The sequence below is a fragment of the Sciurus carolinensis genome, chromosome 10 (assembly GCF_902686445.1).
Source record: "Sciurus carolinensis chromosome 10, mSciCar1.2, whole genome shotgun sequence".
NCBI classification, from domain to species: Eukaryota; Metazoa; Chordata; class Mammalia; order Rodentia; family Sciuridae; genus Sciurus; species Sciurus carolinensis.
The window spans coordinates 103,029,986-103,046,950 of NC_062222.1; the positions used below are offsets into that span (position 1 = coordinate 103,029,986).

A 16,965-nucleotide genomic window follows, 5' to 3' on the forward strand; every position below is an offset into this window, starting at 1 on the left:
CAAGCTCAAGTTTCATTTTCTCTAATGTCTTTTTAGGTTACTCCAGATAGTCAAAGCTTCCTTTCCTAATGCTCCACTTCACAGTGTTCCTACATTTTATGACATTGCACACTGGATTATAAAAATCTTCACGTCTTTTTTCTTTACTGAGGTCTGGTTTCCTGGAAGACATGACTGTATTTGTATATTTCAACAAGATTATATATATGTGTGTGTGTGTGTGTGTGCGCGCGCGCACGTGCACAGACAGACAGACACACACACACACACACACACACACACATACACTGTCACAGTGTTGGAAATTGAAATATCTAAGTATAACCAGGACTTGCCCTAGGGTTGCTCATAATACAGTGGGAGAAAGCTAAGAAAAATCATTAATTTTAAAAGTGTGATAAGTCCTTTATTGAAGTATATATGAATGAATATGGTAGCTGAGGCAATGTGAGCAGAGGATCTAGATGTTACAAAGATCTCTGGGGGAAAAAAAAGATAGCTGAGGAGGACAAAGAAAGATGGGTCATCTTCATAGTGGAAAGAATATCTTGACACAAACAGAAAGAGCTTTCTAAGTAAAGAAGTTCAGTATGACTGGAACCAAGGGTGCTCTCAGGGATGGGAGATGGGGTTTGAAAAGTACTCAGAGTCACTTTATTAAGGCTGTTTCAGCTAATTACCCCATAAGACATTCAAAACAGGTGTTTTTTTTTATCCAATAATTTCTTATTGCAGTTTTTTGATATATTTGCATCCTTAAAAATATAACTATTAAGCCAAATAAAAGCTTACTTGAATAGCTTAATACAGTACAAAGACACAGCATGCAAACACACTCACAAACATGTGACATTTCATACCTTTGAATGGAAGAATCAGGGTATTACATGCAAGCGGTCGTTTGCCATTAAGCATTTAAGAACTTTCCTGCCAACCATGTTTGCTGATGCCTTTTATCCTTAAGTCCCATTTAGGATGTTGTTTCTCAAAATATTGTTATTGCATTTAATTTCTGATGATGTTCCTCATGCCATTGCTCATGAGGAAGGTGGTCAGGACCCTTGTTCTCAGTGTGGAGTTGAAGTTGGCCAGAAATTGGGAGCAATTATAGAAGAATGACTCCAGCAGAGATCAGTGAGTGTGCATAGAAAGATGGCATGATATCTCAGAGGCCTGCAAAATATGTATCACTATTGTTGTGAGAGAGAGAGAGAGAAATTGCTAGAGACAAGCTAGAGAGGTAAGAGAGGAAGAGTTCACTCTGGGCCTTGGAGTTTGTGAAAGTGTTTGCACTTTATTCCAAAGGCTTTAGAAATTCAACTGATCAAATTCGTCCACACTGTTATTTGAAATTTGCTTTCCCGCATCTGAGTGTTTTCTACAGCTCATAAAGAGTCCAATCCAGTGCAAGCTATGCATCATTCTCTTCAGGCCTGTATGTCTTCTCTCCTTTTCCCACCCTGATTCACAGCTGAGGGCTGTACCACCTGGGCTAGGCAGTGATCTACTCCTCTTCTCCTCTTTGTGTTCTTTCCAGAGTCAAGTCAAGGATAAAGGAGATTAGAAAATGGGTCAAATATCCTTTTACTTACCTGGTTTGGTGTGTAAATCTCTCTCTGACAATCAGTGCCAGGGGTATTGTAGATAAATGGCTTAGAGATGCTGTCTCTTCTGTAGGGCACATTTGCATTTCCTCTGGAGGATCTTCTTATTGTGCAGTCATTCAAAACACTGGTGCCTGTCATCTGATGATGTTCTCTTGTGGCATCCTACTGAGCTGCTGCCCTGCACCCTACTTTGTGACTGTTAGCTGTTGGATGTCCTTGTCTTGTTGGGCTACCCTTTTGTTAGGTGTGAGAGGAGGGAGGAAGATCCTTTGAAGGTGATTTATTTTAGACTACCTTCTTTGATGTCCAAATTGTCTTCTGAAACCTTTACATATGTTACCTCAGCTCTTCCTTGTAAGAGTCCTAGCAGGTAGGTTTTATTTTATTCAGATAAGTCAGCTGACTTAAAGGTTAAATAACCTGCTCAAGGTCAGGTGCCCTGATCTACCTAACATAAGAGACTGCTCTTGCATCAATTTCACATAGATTAATTTATTATCATTTTATGCTTTGATCTTGTGTGTGAGTCAGTTTTAAATATGAAAAGCTTTTTTCTTAATGTATATATTTAAGGTATACAACATGATGTTTTGGTATAATTATACATAGTGGAGTAGTTATTATAGTCAAGAAAATTAACATCCAGTAACTCATATAGTTACTTTTTACTTTTTCTTTTTCCTTCCTTTTTTCCTTCCTTCCTTCCTTTTTCCTTCCTTCCTTCCTTCCTTCCTTTTTCCTTCCTTCCTTCCTTCCTTCCTTCCTTCCTTCCTTCCTTCCTTCTTTCCTTCCTTCCTTCCTTTCTTTCTTTCTCTTTGTCTCTTTCTTTTTACAGTAAGATCACCTAAAATCTATTCTTTTAGGAAACTTCATACAGCACAACATTAAACTACAGTCCTCATGTTCTACCTTCTATCTCTAAACTTATTTATTTTACATATCTGCAACTTTATATCCTTTGTCTTGTACTCCCCATATCCTCTCTCTCCCTTCCTGTAGTTACATTTTCAGTCTCTGTTTCTATGTACTAGATTTTTTCTTTATTATAAAGATTCCACATAAAGGTGAGATCATGCAGTATTTTTCTTTCTGAGTCTAGCTTATTTCACTTAGCATAGTGTCCTCCAGGTTCAACCATGTTATCACAATTGGCAGTATTCCACATATAAGTACACACATACATACACACACATATATATACACATAGTTTTGTACTTTATATGCACATATGTAAATAAACAGCTTTTTTTTTTTTTAATTCAAATTTATCCATCCGTGGAAACTTGGGTTGTTTCTGTGTCTTGGCTAATGTATGCTGCAGTGAACCTCGAAGTGCAAATGTCTCTCTGAGGTGCTGAATTTGTTTCACTGAATACTCACCCAGCAGAATTATTACACATGAACATGTGGTAGTTCTGTTTTTATTTTTATTTTTGAGGGAACTCCATACTATTTTCCACAATGGCTGCACTGATTTTCATTTTCCCCACAGTGTGCAAGGGTTTCCTTTAACCCACACCCTTGCCAACGTTGACCTATTGTCTTTTTTATAATAGCCTCCCTAACAGATAGGAGATTGTTATCTCTTTGAGGCTTTAATATGTATTTTGATGGTGAATAGTGGTGCTGAGCAGCTTTTCATATGCCTTTAGGCTGGTATTAGGTTATATTTGGAGAAGTTTCTATTCAGTCACTTTACCCATTTTTAAAATCAGTTTGATTTTTGCTGTTGTGTTTCTCCTAATCCATAGACTGTGAAAAAGGTTTTAGTTTGCTTTAGTCTGAATTGTTTGGTTTTGCTTTCATTGCCTAGGTTACTGATGGATGGGTATGTGAGTATTTGGTACCCAAAAAAATGATTGCCAAGGTCAATGTCAAGAAGTTTCTCCTCTAAATTTCCCCTAGGGATTTTAGAGTTTCAGTCCTTTTTGGAAGTCTTCAATTCATTTCGTGTTGATTTTTGTGTGTGATGTAAAAGAAGTGTCCAATTTCAGTTTTTTGCATGTGAATATCCAGTTTTTCCAACACCACTAATTGAAGAGTATACTTTCAAGAGATTCTAAAATTCCAGTCTCCATCCTGCAACATAATTCTTTCTGTAACCGTCCATAATCCATGATTAGTATTCATTTATTCATCTATGAAGCAAGGTATTTCACTTTTGTGTCCTGCCTTTAAAAGTTGTTTTTTGGCATAGTATAATGAAAAGATCCTGATGTTTGGAAGCACAGAGTTTAAGTTTAAATTTTGGCTTTTAGAAAATGAATATTGCTTTGGAATCCCTGCCCGTGAAGTGGAAATAATTTTGCATGTTTAATAAAGCTGTTATAAATTTTAAATGGCATAAATTAATCAAAGTGAAATGCAATATTACATAAAAATATTATTTTGAATACTTTATTAAATATGTTTTAATAACATGCTATTAGAATATGAATCTTTAGTATCAATTTCTAATTTATTAGTGAAACTTGTCTGACCACTAATTCCATAGGGAAAATCCAAATATGTTACTTTCATAATGGTCAGAATATGCGGTAGCTGTTGTTTAATGATTTCTGTTTGTGTGAGCTTCTTTGTGTATTAGGGCTTTATGATTTTGTACTAATTGGTTTTATTGGCATTCTGCTGATCTGTTGCCCTTAAGTGCCCCACTTCTTTGCGATTTTTGCAAAACTAATACTATGCTAAATTTGTTGTCTAACTCCCTTAAGTGCCGGCTGAAGTCTTTGAAGTATACTATTCTTGTATATTCCAAGAGTGTTGTTTGCTTAATTGCTGCATACCTGTTTTATGAACCACATTTTTCTTCATTATAGAAGAAGCACACAGATTGGAATATACTCAGGGGAGACTAGCCTTTATTAGCAAAAGGGGCATAATAAAATAAATTTGATGCTTTTAAATACACTAAGTAAATCAAAGTAAATAAGGAATCACTCCAAGATCAGTCCTGCAGTTTGGTTGTGTTTTAGAGAGTAGACATAATTCTTCAGAAATTGTCTATATGTATTGACTTATAATTAATGAAGTCAGGCACTAAAGAATATGCTGCCTTCACTAAGTAAATATGTCCTTGAAATCATGTTTATATAACAGGATGTGCAAAGAAAAGCCTGATTTGCCTGTTTGCAGGACAAATTATGGAAGAAACACTAAGGGGTACAGTATAAATCTATACATATATATATATCTGTATACATATTTTTATATATATATATATATATATTTTTTTTTGCTGATAAAAATCATTGGACTGAAAACTGTATCCTTGTTTGGGTTGATTTCTTAACAATCTTGGAAACAGGAAATTCACTGAATTTATCTATGACCACATCAATAGAAGGAGGAAGTTGGATTAAATTTCCTATAAGGAATTTTTCAAATCTTGAAACATATGGATCTTTCAACTCTTCGTTTTCATCCATCAATCATTCTTTCTTCTCCTGTATGTAGGCTGTAGGAGACTTGCTTGAAAATTCGTCCTTATTTTTTTGTTGTTGTTTCTTGCTAACTTTTTACTTAATTTGACTGTGTATGTAATTAATATTGTTATTACTTATTTCTTTTAGAAATTCCTTATAGAAGTTTTGCTCCTTTGTACTTTTTGGTAATTGCCTAGTAAAGCACAAATAAAGTAATTATTGTATTACTATATACTTATAGAAAACCTGAAGTTAATTTTAAGAAAATGTCAAGAATATTCCTTTCAGATACTGAGAAAATGTGTTTTTAAAGTGTTTCAGAAAATCAAATACAAATAATTTATTTGGAAATTCTTGTTCATAGTAAAGATGCAATGAATGTTATTTTATTGAAATGTTTTCTTTCTTCGCCTTTTTAATCTAGAAAGCAAAAGCATACAAAATTTAGTGAAACAACTTTATTTATTTCTATGTACATACATAGAAACTTTTTCTTAACATGTCTAAATATTATAAAGTACAAAGTAAACATTTGAAAGGAATGAAATGTTAAAATAATTACTTTAGTAAATAATAAATTTTAAATAACTCTACTTTTCCACTCAGTTTTTTAGTATTATATAATTAATTTACTTAACTTTGCTTTTTATTTTTAAGTATTTTATGATGTAAAGCAATTCAAATATCTGACTATAAATTTGCATTATTTTATACTTGTTCTAATAACTGTGATAACTGAAAATATATGGGTCATATTTAAGACACACATCATTGTCAACAGATCCTGAATTGTGATTCTAATTTTTTTTTACTCATTCACCCATTTTAGATGTTTTTCTTCACATTCTGGATGTTTAGCTTTTTAAAACGCCTTGCTATTTGCAAGAGTCACACACTATCGTTATCCAATACTTAAGATTATCTTTATAATAATAGATGTAAAGTCCTATTTTAATAATCTCATTTTAAGTTTGGTTTTACAGAATATTTTAGTGTTGATTAGTTCATTATTCTTCATATGGCTAATAAAGACCCACATTGGACATAGTTATACTCTTTCTTTACTTTTCTACTCATGCTGTGTAATTATTGTTTTCTTCCATGGGGTCTTAATAGTAATTTTTTAAAACCATTTTCCCATTTTCATTAGAGTTAATCTAATCCACACTAAGTATTATAAATGCACCTGACTGGGCATAGTCACAGTCCATTGAGAGCAAATAAATGAAGCATCACTCAGTCATTCCAGTATTGCTCCCTACATTCCTAAGGATGCCTTAAACCATGATTTTAATTTACTTGTGGACAGTGAGAATGCCAATATCGCATTATTTTATCTTATATATGGTATATTGTGTGTTATCATTTTGCAAAGCTTCATTTACCTCATATTTAGAAAAGAATGCTTATAAAAATTAAAATTCTATTTTTTTCTGCCTACACTTAAATGAATGTACACATCCCACTTTGTGAACCACTGGTCTAAACTGATTATTCTAATTCTGCATAAAATCTTGCTGTAAACTTTAGTACAGGGTAGTTGATTATAGTTACTAATCTATATGCTTGCCTCCCTGTTATTAGACTCATGTGATTTTCATTGAAGTTTCAGAGGTCCTCAAACTCTATTCAGTTACCAACATCTCAGTTTTCTCTTATAGAGGCCTGGTGTGCTAGGCTGCCAACATGGAATGCTGGCTCCATTTCTTCATCTTTTCTTTATTCACACCTTTTCCCATTTAACTTTTGTGTTAGTCAGTTTTCCATTACTGTGATTGAAATATCTGACAAGAACAACTTAGAGAAGGAAAGGTTAATTTTTTGCTTCTGGTTTCAGAAGTTCAATCCATGGTTGACTGGCTCCATGACAGATACATCATGGCAAAGATAAGCTTCTAACTCATGGAAGTTCAGAAGGAAAGAGACTGGGTTGGAGTGGGTGGGGGATAAGATAAACCTAAGATAAACCCTTCCAGGGCATACCCCCAGTGATCTGCTTCCTCCAGCTTGGTTCCACCTTCCAGTCCATCCTGCTCTCAGTGGATTGATTAATCTGTCAAATGGTTGAGGATGGATCCACTGATGAGATCAAATCCCTTGTGATCCAATTATTGCCTTAAAGTCCCACTTCTGAACCGTGCTGCATTGATAACCATCCTTTCAACACATGAACTTTTGGGGACTTTCCATATCCAAACCATAAGAACTTCGTAATGCCTCCCACTGAAGGTGGGGTCACCTCTTATACTGTCAACCAATTCAGTCATGTGAGATATTCTAGCTAATGAGATATTAAAAATCATTTCACATGCAATGGCCTGAAATTGGCTTGTATATTTGGGTTTGCTCTTTTGTACTTCTGCCACCGACATTAGAAAGAGAAGTTCAGGCTAGCTCAGTGGTCCCTGGAAGAAGAAGAGAAACACTGTCAGCCAAGCTGAATTGTCCAGGAGTCCCTACAGAATGGCAACCCAAATCAGCCAATAGCCTTCTGACCCACAGATGCATGAACAAATCCAGCTAAGAACAAACTGAGTCTAGATGAGATCTGCCAATATTAGTCTCATGACTTCTGAGCTCATAATAAATGATAATTATTTTAAGCTACTGAATTTTCTTTTTATTACACAGCAACATCTAACTGTTTCTAGATTTTTTTATTGCTTGACGTCTCCAATTTCCCTTATTGGGATTTACCAATTTAAGAAAGGGAGAGAGTACTTCACCAACTTGAACCTTCTGTTTGCTTCTCTATTCATTACATTCTGGCCTCTACAATTATCTTTTAGCAGTATGTCATTGTTGATCTTCCAAAATTTTCTTTGAGTTTAATATATTTTCTGTAATGTGTGTGCATGCTGTGTGTGTTTGTGTGTGTGTGTGTTTTCTTTTATGGTTCTTCCTTAATTTTCCTCTTATTTATTTTCATCATTTAATAATGTGAAATCTATAAGTGTTAAATCTTCTATTTTCATCATTTTAATTGTCATCACTAAAAATAATATAGCCTGGGAACATGTCTAGTATTAGTAATTAGAATAATGCAAATAAACTGAATTCTCATTAAAAAATGAAGATGGCTAGATTCAATGAGTCTCTTAAGAAATTTTCAATAAATTGTAAAGAATTGGTATTTTACAGAACACAGTCGTATTACAACTGAAGTAAAATTAAAGATTAATGACAAAAATATAAACAAAAGAAATCAGTACACTTGGAAATAATGAAAAAAAAACCCAAAAAGCAACCCCTCGTGGTTCACAATGTTTCTAGTATAAAAAAAGAAAAGCCATAATTTAAATTATCAAATATCTTCATCTGGATAATATTGAAAATACTATGAATTCAAACTTATATGACTTTGTAATCATGATTTTGAAATTGATTTGGGGATAGACAAACAATGTAAAAAATAGAAACCAGAAGCAGATTCATAACTACATGGTCACTAGATACATGGTAGAAATGCCATGGAATATCTGGGGAAAGATGAACAAGTCAATAAATGGTGCTGGTAAAGCTGATTTTCCATTTGAAAAGAAATAAAATTAGACCTTTATCATCCGTCATACATAGTAAATCCAGGTGAATGAACAGAATGTAAGAAGCAGAAAGAATTTTTATATCTTGAAAAGAAATATTCAGGATACAGTTATGACATTTAGTATATTGATATGATAATTCATATTAAGTTATGTGTTCTTTCAGAAATGTTTGTATATAGAATATGTAAAGCATTTCCATTACTCAATAAAAAAAGATACCTTGAAAGGAAAGTGAGTAAATGAAATGAACAGACAATTCATAAAAGAGTAAAGTAGAATTTTTAATAAACATGAACATGTATTAAATTTCATAACAGAGAAAAGCACATAAGATCACCAGGAACCATTTTACACTGACCATAATGGATAAGTTGAAATACTCTTGTCTATACCGAGTTGTCGAGAAAGTTTTTACACTGCTAGTGAGAATATAAATTTACATACCTCCAAGGATTTCAATTTGATAACATCTGGTTACTTTAAAGGTGCATAAACTTCATCAATTCCACTAGTAGGTTTAGTGTAGGGCAGTGGTCAATTTAGTTGCTGCTTGAACTCTGATCTCCCTTACTGGCATTTACAAATTTAGAAGTAAGGAGAGGATTTTATTCTTCACCCACTTGAACCCTGTTTGCTCCTCAACTCATTACATTCTGGCTTCTGCACTCCCTAGTACTGAGTTTTCAATAGTTTTCAGCACTCTTTCAACTTTAAGAGACAAATCCTGTCAGCCGCTTATTTTTTAAACAAAGTTTTATTGGAACATAGCCATCCTGATCCACAGGGGTACTGTGGTCTCAGTTTTCACACTAGAATAGCAGAGTTGGGTAGTTGTGATACAGACCATAGGCCCATAGATCCTAAAATGTTTATTAACTGGCTGTTCATGGAAAAAGTTTGTAGACCTCTGGTCCAGAGTAATTCTAATACCTTTGTACTAGAATTGTTGAAGGAGAACATTCACAGCAATATCACTCATGACAGTGACAAGCTGAAAATAGAGAAAATATTGAAGGACAAGGAAAACAGGACTCTCTAGTGAAATAGTCTTCCAATACAGTGTTCAATACAATGAAATGGAAGCCAAGTGCTGGATACATTGTGGCAAATAAGTCTTAAAAATGTTCCAGGAAAATGGCAAATGTCAGAAAAATAGTCACAGTCTCACACCATGTAATAAACGCTTACAATGTGACACAGTAAATTTATTTATGTTGTAAATTTGTAAGTATAAGTAGGGGAATGATACACACCAAATTCAAAATAATTTTTTCCTTAGGGAGTAGGGGGAGGAGTAAAGGAAGGAGGGCTCCAGTCTTTGTGATGTTTTAATTAGGTGATGGTTGCAAGTTTTGTGTAATAATCTTCATACTCTTATGTTTCTGAAAATAAAACTGAAAAGTACAAGTGAAAGTAGGGTGGCTTTCTTAAATATTTGCAAGATAGTTGGGCAGTAGAGGAACAATTAAATTGCAATTAAACCACATCACACTAGTGGAGAGCTTTATAAAGGTACAAAGAAAGTTGTTTCCCCCACAACCCAGGTGAAGCAACCCGGTAAGTAGAGTTCCCAGTGCAGGCAGCGGGAGGACTTGCTGCACTAAGGAATGGCATGCAGTGTGGACTGTTAAAGTTGGCTGTCTGGTAACATGAGTTTGCCTAGTGGAGGGGGATTAAAAGATACAGATCATGTCAGGAGATTGACAGGGCGCACTTGGGGCATTGTGAGGACTCAAAGATGAATAATGTTCCTGAAAACAAGTTTTAGAAAGAGATTGCCTGAAACTTTTCTGTTTGAAACTTCAAGAATGTCCTATGTGGTAGGTCTCCTGGAAATGACTGCCGTATCAGTAGCTTCAGAAAAAGATAAAGCTTACTCTACTTTTACAGAAATAGAAAAATTGAATTTCAGGTTTCATAATTTTAAAACATCTTCAGTTAGCCTGGAAAAATTAATGTCACCACATATATTGTTTTAGGCTGGAATTTGAGGGGCCACTGTTGGAAAGAAATACTTGAAGAGAAACGTACAGTGCAAAGAAATACCTTTTAATCTTTTCTTCTTCTTTTGGTTCCATTTAAATAGAATTAAACATTAAAAAGTAAACAAAGAGGCCATGGAGAGAAGATGGATTTGATTATTAAATTTTCCCCAGGATTAAAGGCATAGCCCAGAGTTACTATTCATCTACAACTTATTGTCTGTGACTGATACTTGTTATTATCATCACCCATTCAAATTTTGATGAATCCTTGAGAATCATCACCTGATTCAAATTTGTGCAAATGATATGATGTTTTCATCATATGGCCCTTTTAATGTGTCTTTTTAAAAAAAAAATAGTCAGTTAAGTGAAATTGCCAGTTGCTGGGGAGTTTATTTCCAAATACGTGATGATTGGTTTTGTGCTCAAAGGATAGTTTTGGAATTTCTAATCTTGGGTATATAATTGAAATTTACATTTACATTTAATTGACTTTTAATTATTTATAATGCAAGTGTGCAAACATACATTGACCAAAATTTTAACTTCTAATAGATTGTTAGTATTAATCACAATTATGAATTGTGTATTTCGTCTAACATGCATACATTCCCTTAAGAACCTGGGGGGAAAGAAAGTGTAACAGGAAAGAAAAGAGAAGAGGGACAGAGGTTCACCTAAATTAAAGGACTGGAGAATGATAATAGAGAAATTGATCACTAGCTAGTCTCTATAAATATTTTAAAATACATTTTAACATGAGAACATGTATTACAAAATATTCACACTTTGGGGTTCTAATAACTTGGTAAAGTACTTATGTTAAAACTAATTTCACAAATAAACTATTGAAATCATCATTCCCTATTACATTCTTGTTAACAATATGATATCTCACTATATTTTTTTAAGGATTAAAAAGAAATATGGTATTCTACAGTTTCTTTGGCAACAGGAAATGAGGACTCATACAGATCTACAATGTGCTTAAAAGTCATTTCACTTCTCTTTCTCTCTCCTCCTTCCTTCTTTCTTCTTATTTATTCATTTTTGCTCCTAGGAAATCTACCTGCCCATTTTTTCTTGGGATAATCTAGCTGAAACAACCTACCCAGACCTTGCAGAAGCATATGCCCTCTCCAAGAAGTTTTAAACTATAAGTCTGAGATCTTGTTCAACTGAAAGAGGCCAGATACAGTCCATTTTTAAAATTTTCTTTTCAAAAGACTATGTAGCTAAGTTTGTAAATCCATATATTTATCCCATTCAAAGTAGCAACATTTATTGACAAGCTAAAGGTATAATCCTTGGAGGTAAAATTTACTTCTCTCAACATAGTGCTCTGTGAACTATTTAAAATTGTTATATTTGTTGGAAATTTTGTAGTGTCCTATTGTATCTAAAATTTTTTTGTTTTCAAAGAATGCTATTTTGTATTTCAGGAATATACAATAGATGTTTTCTTTCGGCAAAAATGGAAAGATGAACGTTTGAAATTTAAAGGACCTATGAATATCCTTCGACTTAACAATTTAATGGCTAGCAAAATCTGGACTCCAGATACCTTCTTTCACAATGGCAAAAAGTCAGTAGCTCATAATATGACAATGCCAAATAAACTGCTTCGAATCCAGGATGACGGGACTCTACTGTACACAATGAGGTATGTTTCTAGGCTTGATGTGGCATATGATATTGAGAAGTCCATACATTAAACCCCCAGGCAATGCAGTTGTCAGATATTAGCACAAGTTGAGCTTATTTCTAACAGATTATTAAAGTATTACATGCTTTGTAAATGCTAGAATATGTGCTAGAATATGTAAAATATATAAAGCATAATATTTACAAATTCAATTTTAATCACAATATTTTTCAAACTTAAGAATTGCCTTAGTTATTGAGGATTTATGTTTTTGGTTATTAATTCTTCAACACTGCATTTGAATTAAGTACAGTTTTAATACCTTGCCTTTAATTTTGTTTATACCAGCATGGAATTTCATTTTCTTATTCCATCAACTATCCTATATTCATATTCCTTCAAATTTGAGTGATTTTTAAAGCATCATTTAACTTAGTTTAATATTTGGATCCCCATTATGAAGCTTCCCTAGAAAAAATATTTAAGGGTTTTTGATTATTAAGTTTTATAAGTATATTGAATACTATAAGCATATGTACTGGACTGAGCCATGTGAAATTGCCATTTTGTAATAAAAAAATTCATACAGCATCAATTTCGTATGGTACAACCTTTAATGAAATTATCAAAAGATACACAGTTGTTGATTCTAACAGCTATTCCATTTTAACTATTCTCATTAATATTTTAAATAAGTTACTTGTATTATGAAAGAAAGAAAAAGCAAGTAAAATGATGCAGAATGAAAAGTTAATGTTTAAGGATGTGAAGACTGGATAATTGTTAACATTGTGTATGCAGACATTGTATTCCATGCATTTGATGTGTTATTCATTTCATATGCAAAGCAAGTGCTCAGTTTCAGATGTGAAAGTTATTTAAGAAGGGCAGTAATACAGCCCTGTACTGTTTTTGATCTGGAAAGAAACCACTCTTGAGGACTCATTGCTAGATGGCCATTACCTAAAATGGAACTATTAGCTGTTCTTCCTGTCTCTCTCCCTGAGTCTTGCATTATTTTCAGATGACTTTGCACTTTGGTCACTCATTCTTATGGGTTAAATCAATGATTAGAAATTTTGTATTTAAGCAAAATATAGGCACAGACCATACAAAAGCTTAGAAAATATTGGATGGGCTTATATTTAAATATTCTCTTAAAAATATATGTCATGTATAAATCATTGGCCACGATTGCTCTGCTTAGTTGAGACAGATCATTCTGAGTTTCTCTTTGAGCTACTCCATTCATTTTACCTTTATGTGAAATGGAGTAATTGGAAGTTTTATTAAAAAAAAAATCCTGTGATTATTCTTTATCATGATATATATTTTATTTAGATACAGGAAAATGTATTTGACTTTCATAATTTGTTAGCATAATATAACCATGAATAAGTATCAATAAGATATTTCTAGGAGGTGAATACATATATATACGTTTCTACTTTTACATCTTTATGTCTATGTACAGCATGATACTCATTTACAATTGGCATTTTTTGAAGGGAGTTCCTCTGAACCAATATTGAACTCTTATATTTGCTGAGTACTGTTGTTGATGAGATGATGGGAAAAATGGCATTCATTTCATTATGGAGTTTTAAATATTTGTTAAGATTTTAAATATTAACAGTTAAGTTAATGGAAAACAGCCCTTCAAAAATGCATATAAAATTTCTTTGCTTCATAGCAAACTACTGGGTAGAAATTGGCAATGTAAAGTATGACTTTAATAACCATTGTTATTTTGTTCATATTTCATATATGCCAGTGTCTTCTGAGGGAACTCCTAAATGTGAAAGAAAAAAAAAAGTATTTAAATGCGAAGTAGCCTAACATGATGCTGTAATGAAAGTCCTACCTCATCATTAACTCTATTGACAACAGTGACTTTTCGAGTGATTTTTCTTGACTTGCCAATTTACTTAAACAAAGAGTGGAATTTTGACTTTTAGGCTTACAGTTCAAGCTGAATGTCCAATGCACTTGGAGGATTTTCCAATGGATGCTCATTCATGTCCTCTGAAATTTGGCAGCTGTAAGTACAAGGATGAAAGTATATGCTTTGGGTCAATAATATCAGTGGTAGTCAGCAGTGTTGCTCAGTTGTATAGTTTCTTCTGATGTTATGAAATGCTTATGGCCCAGTAAGATGCTGTAGTAAAAGAAATGCTGGTTGTCCTCCAGGAACTAATCAGCTAACCCTTGGTACTCTCAAGAATTTTAATCATGGTGCTTCAATTGTCATTTCTTTTAATGCTGATAAGGAACATCATGTGTCTTGGTACATGTGTAAAACTAGACCAGGAGCTCCTTTAAAGTGAGGGCCATAAGTTAATTTCTTTTTCTAGTGCTAGAATACTCTAAAAATGTAATTTGTTCATTATCTAAGAATGAATTGCAAAAGATAGATTCTATTTATTTTCCCTCACTTGTGCTGCAGAGGACAGGCACAGGAACAGGGTCTGTGTAATTGTCTTTTACTGTCTACATAATGGAAGGGATATTTTTACTTAAAATAAATTTAAAGATGATGTAGTTGGATTGCTACACACAGGCACCTTCTGTTCTTAGAACATTTCAAAAAAGGCTTTGTGCCTTTGGCCGTTCTTTAGGTCCCTGGGTTATATCTTGTATGTCAAGCTGAAGCATGCACACTCCTGGAATAATGGAAAAGGGGGAAGGTCAAATCTGCCTCCTAGGCTCACATGACACTCCAGGCAGATTCAAATTAAACTCATGAACCCAGCTAAGCAGCTTCTCCCTTGTGTGAGCATGTCCTCTTCTCAGATCTTTTTAGAAGCTGTTCTCTTTCTGGAACCTCCATCTTTGTTCATTCATTTAAAACAGTTTTAGGTCTTTCTTTTATTTTTTCCTCTGCTGCATACAACAAGACAATGCTCTCACCTGATTAAAAATTTGTATGACCAAAGAGTGTGCCTTCTCCTCACAGACGCTGTCCAGTGAAAGAAAGGGGGAAGAATGGTGGTTAATATGAATGCAAAACCCTCTAATTATTTTGATCACCATAGTTTCATGGAGTGAGAGGTTCAATCTTGTTTTTTCTGTACATTCTTATAAAAGGTGTCCATTCTCAATTTTTCTTGAGAATCTCCTCCTTTTTAAACCATAAGCTTTCTTGATTGTCATGGAAACCATCTCTTCAACACTGCCATTTCTTCCAACTTTATTTAAGATAGTCAATCATGTTATACAATGTAAACACAATGCTGAGAAAACCACAGCAGATGCATCAGAGAATAACTTATCTGCATTGCATAAGAGACATTAAAGAGAAATTTCAAAAGCCTTCATACCAAAGAAAGAATTTATCCAAGAGCCTGCAATGATACAAGAAGGAAAGGCATGTTTCAGTGGATAAGGTATTGATTGATGTTATGACATCAACTATAAATGATGTGATGTCTCAGTACTTAAAGTAAATTTGCTCAAAAATATTTTATGTGAACTTTAAAACTCTGATAAAGTACAGCTACAGAGTAGTGGAATATTGCATGCTTGAGATTTTAGGTTTCTGTATCCAGACAATCTATGGTCAACACACAAAATTTTTGTTAAGCATTGCCTGTTTAAATAGCTATTATTCATTTTGCTTTCTTCACATTTATATACTGACACACTGAACAAAAGTTTGCACGTTCTCTTGTTTATCCTTGTGTATGGTAGATTTTTGATCCATAGGTGTTAAAAGTATGGACACCAGTGTGGAATAATAGACCAAAGAGCCAAGTCAAACCTTAACATGTTGACACAGCAAAATTTGGCAGAAGGAGCTGTGACTTTTTCCTCGGGTCATTGAATCCTTGCTTACTTACAAGTCCTTCCCACCCACAAAAATGAATGAATATTGAGACTTTGTTGTTGTCTTCAAATAAAAGAAGCATCTTTTCTACATGTTTACAATTTTAAATTCAGTTGTGTTTGTTTTATTCCTGTTGTCTCACATCTTTGTATTCTTCTTTGTTTCATTGGATTTAAAACTTTCTGAATGGAAGTCTAGGATTATTCTATGTATTAGCCAAAAATACATTGTAAATCCTCTTTTAGGATAAAAGTTACTAGATAAAAGTGATTTGGGAGTATTGTGCTTGATTACCAAATATTAACAGTCAGTATGCATTTGTATAGTGCATAAACATGTCTCAAATTTGAGTTATTTAACAAAATTAAATAAAATTATTTTATGGAAGTCTAATTTAGTGGCAGAATTTATAGTCAATTTTGTTCAAGTGTCCTTCTCTTTCTTTATGCTTCAATGAGAAGCATGATGTTAGAGAACCAGGAAAGCCTCTCTGATCTGCATTGCACAATTTTCCATTTTATGTTTTCTCATCAAACTCAAAATCTAAAAAATAAAATGCAGTGGATCCCTGTTGAATTAATGCAATGCAGTGACTTCGTTTTTTAAAAGATATAGGCAGGATCAGTCATTTTCTGAAAAATACTCAAGCTCTTCTCCAGATCTGCATCTTTCATAACATAATTAAAATATTGTTTATTTATCAATATAACATTAACAAACTGAAAGCTACTTGTAGACATGAACCCTAATCCCTGCCCATGAGTATCTCACAAATTCTTTAGGAATTGAAACACTTTTATAGGCATTTGTTTCTCTTAGTTATGTCAAAAATTAACACTCAAATTCAAATCAATTATAATTACTTTTAAAAACTTCATAATTTATTAAGATTCATAACTATGGAATAACCTGAAGATCCTCTAATATAAAGT

General features: G+C 33.4%; 1 protein-coding gene across 1 annotated transcript in view; it reads left to right on the forward strand.

The window, feature by feature from the left end:
- Positions 1 to 16,965, forward strand: part of Gabra2 (gamma-aminobutyric acid type A receptor subunit alpha2) — a 140,157-nt gene that overhangs the window by 66,553 nt on the left and 56,639 nt on the right. The window contains 2 exon segments of the mRNA XM_047567518.1: positions 12,005 to 12,225; positions 14,166 to 14,248. Coding sequence (XP_047423474.1) covers positions 12,005 to 12,225; positions 14,166 to 14,248 — 304 coding nt within the window.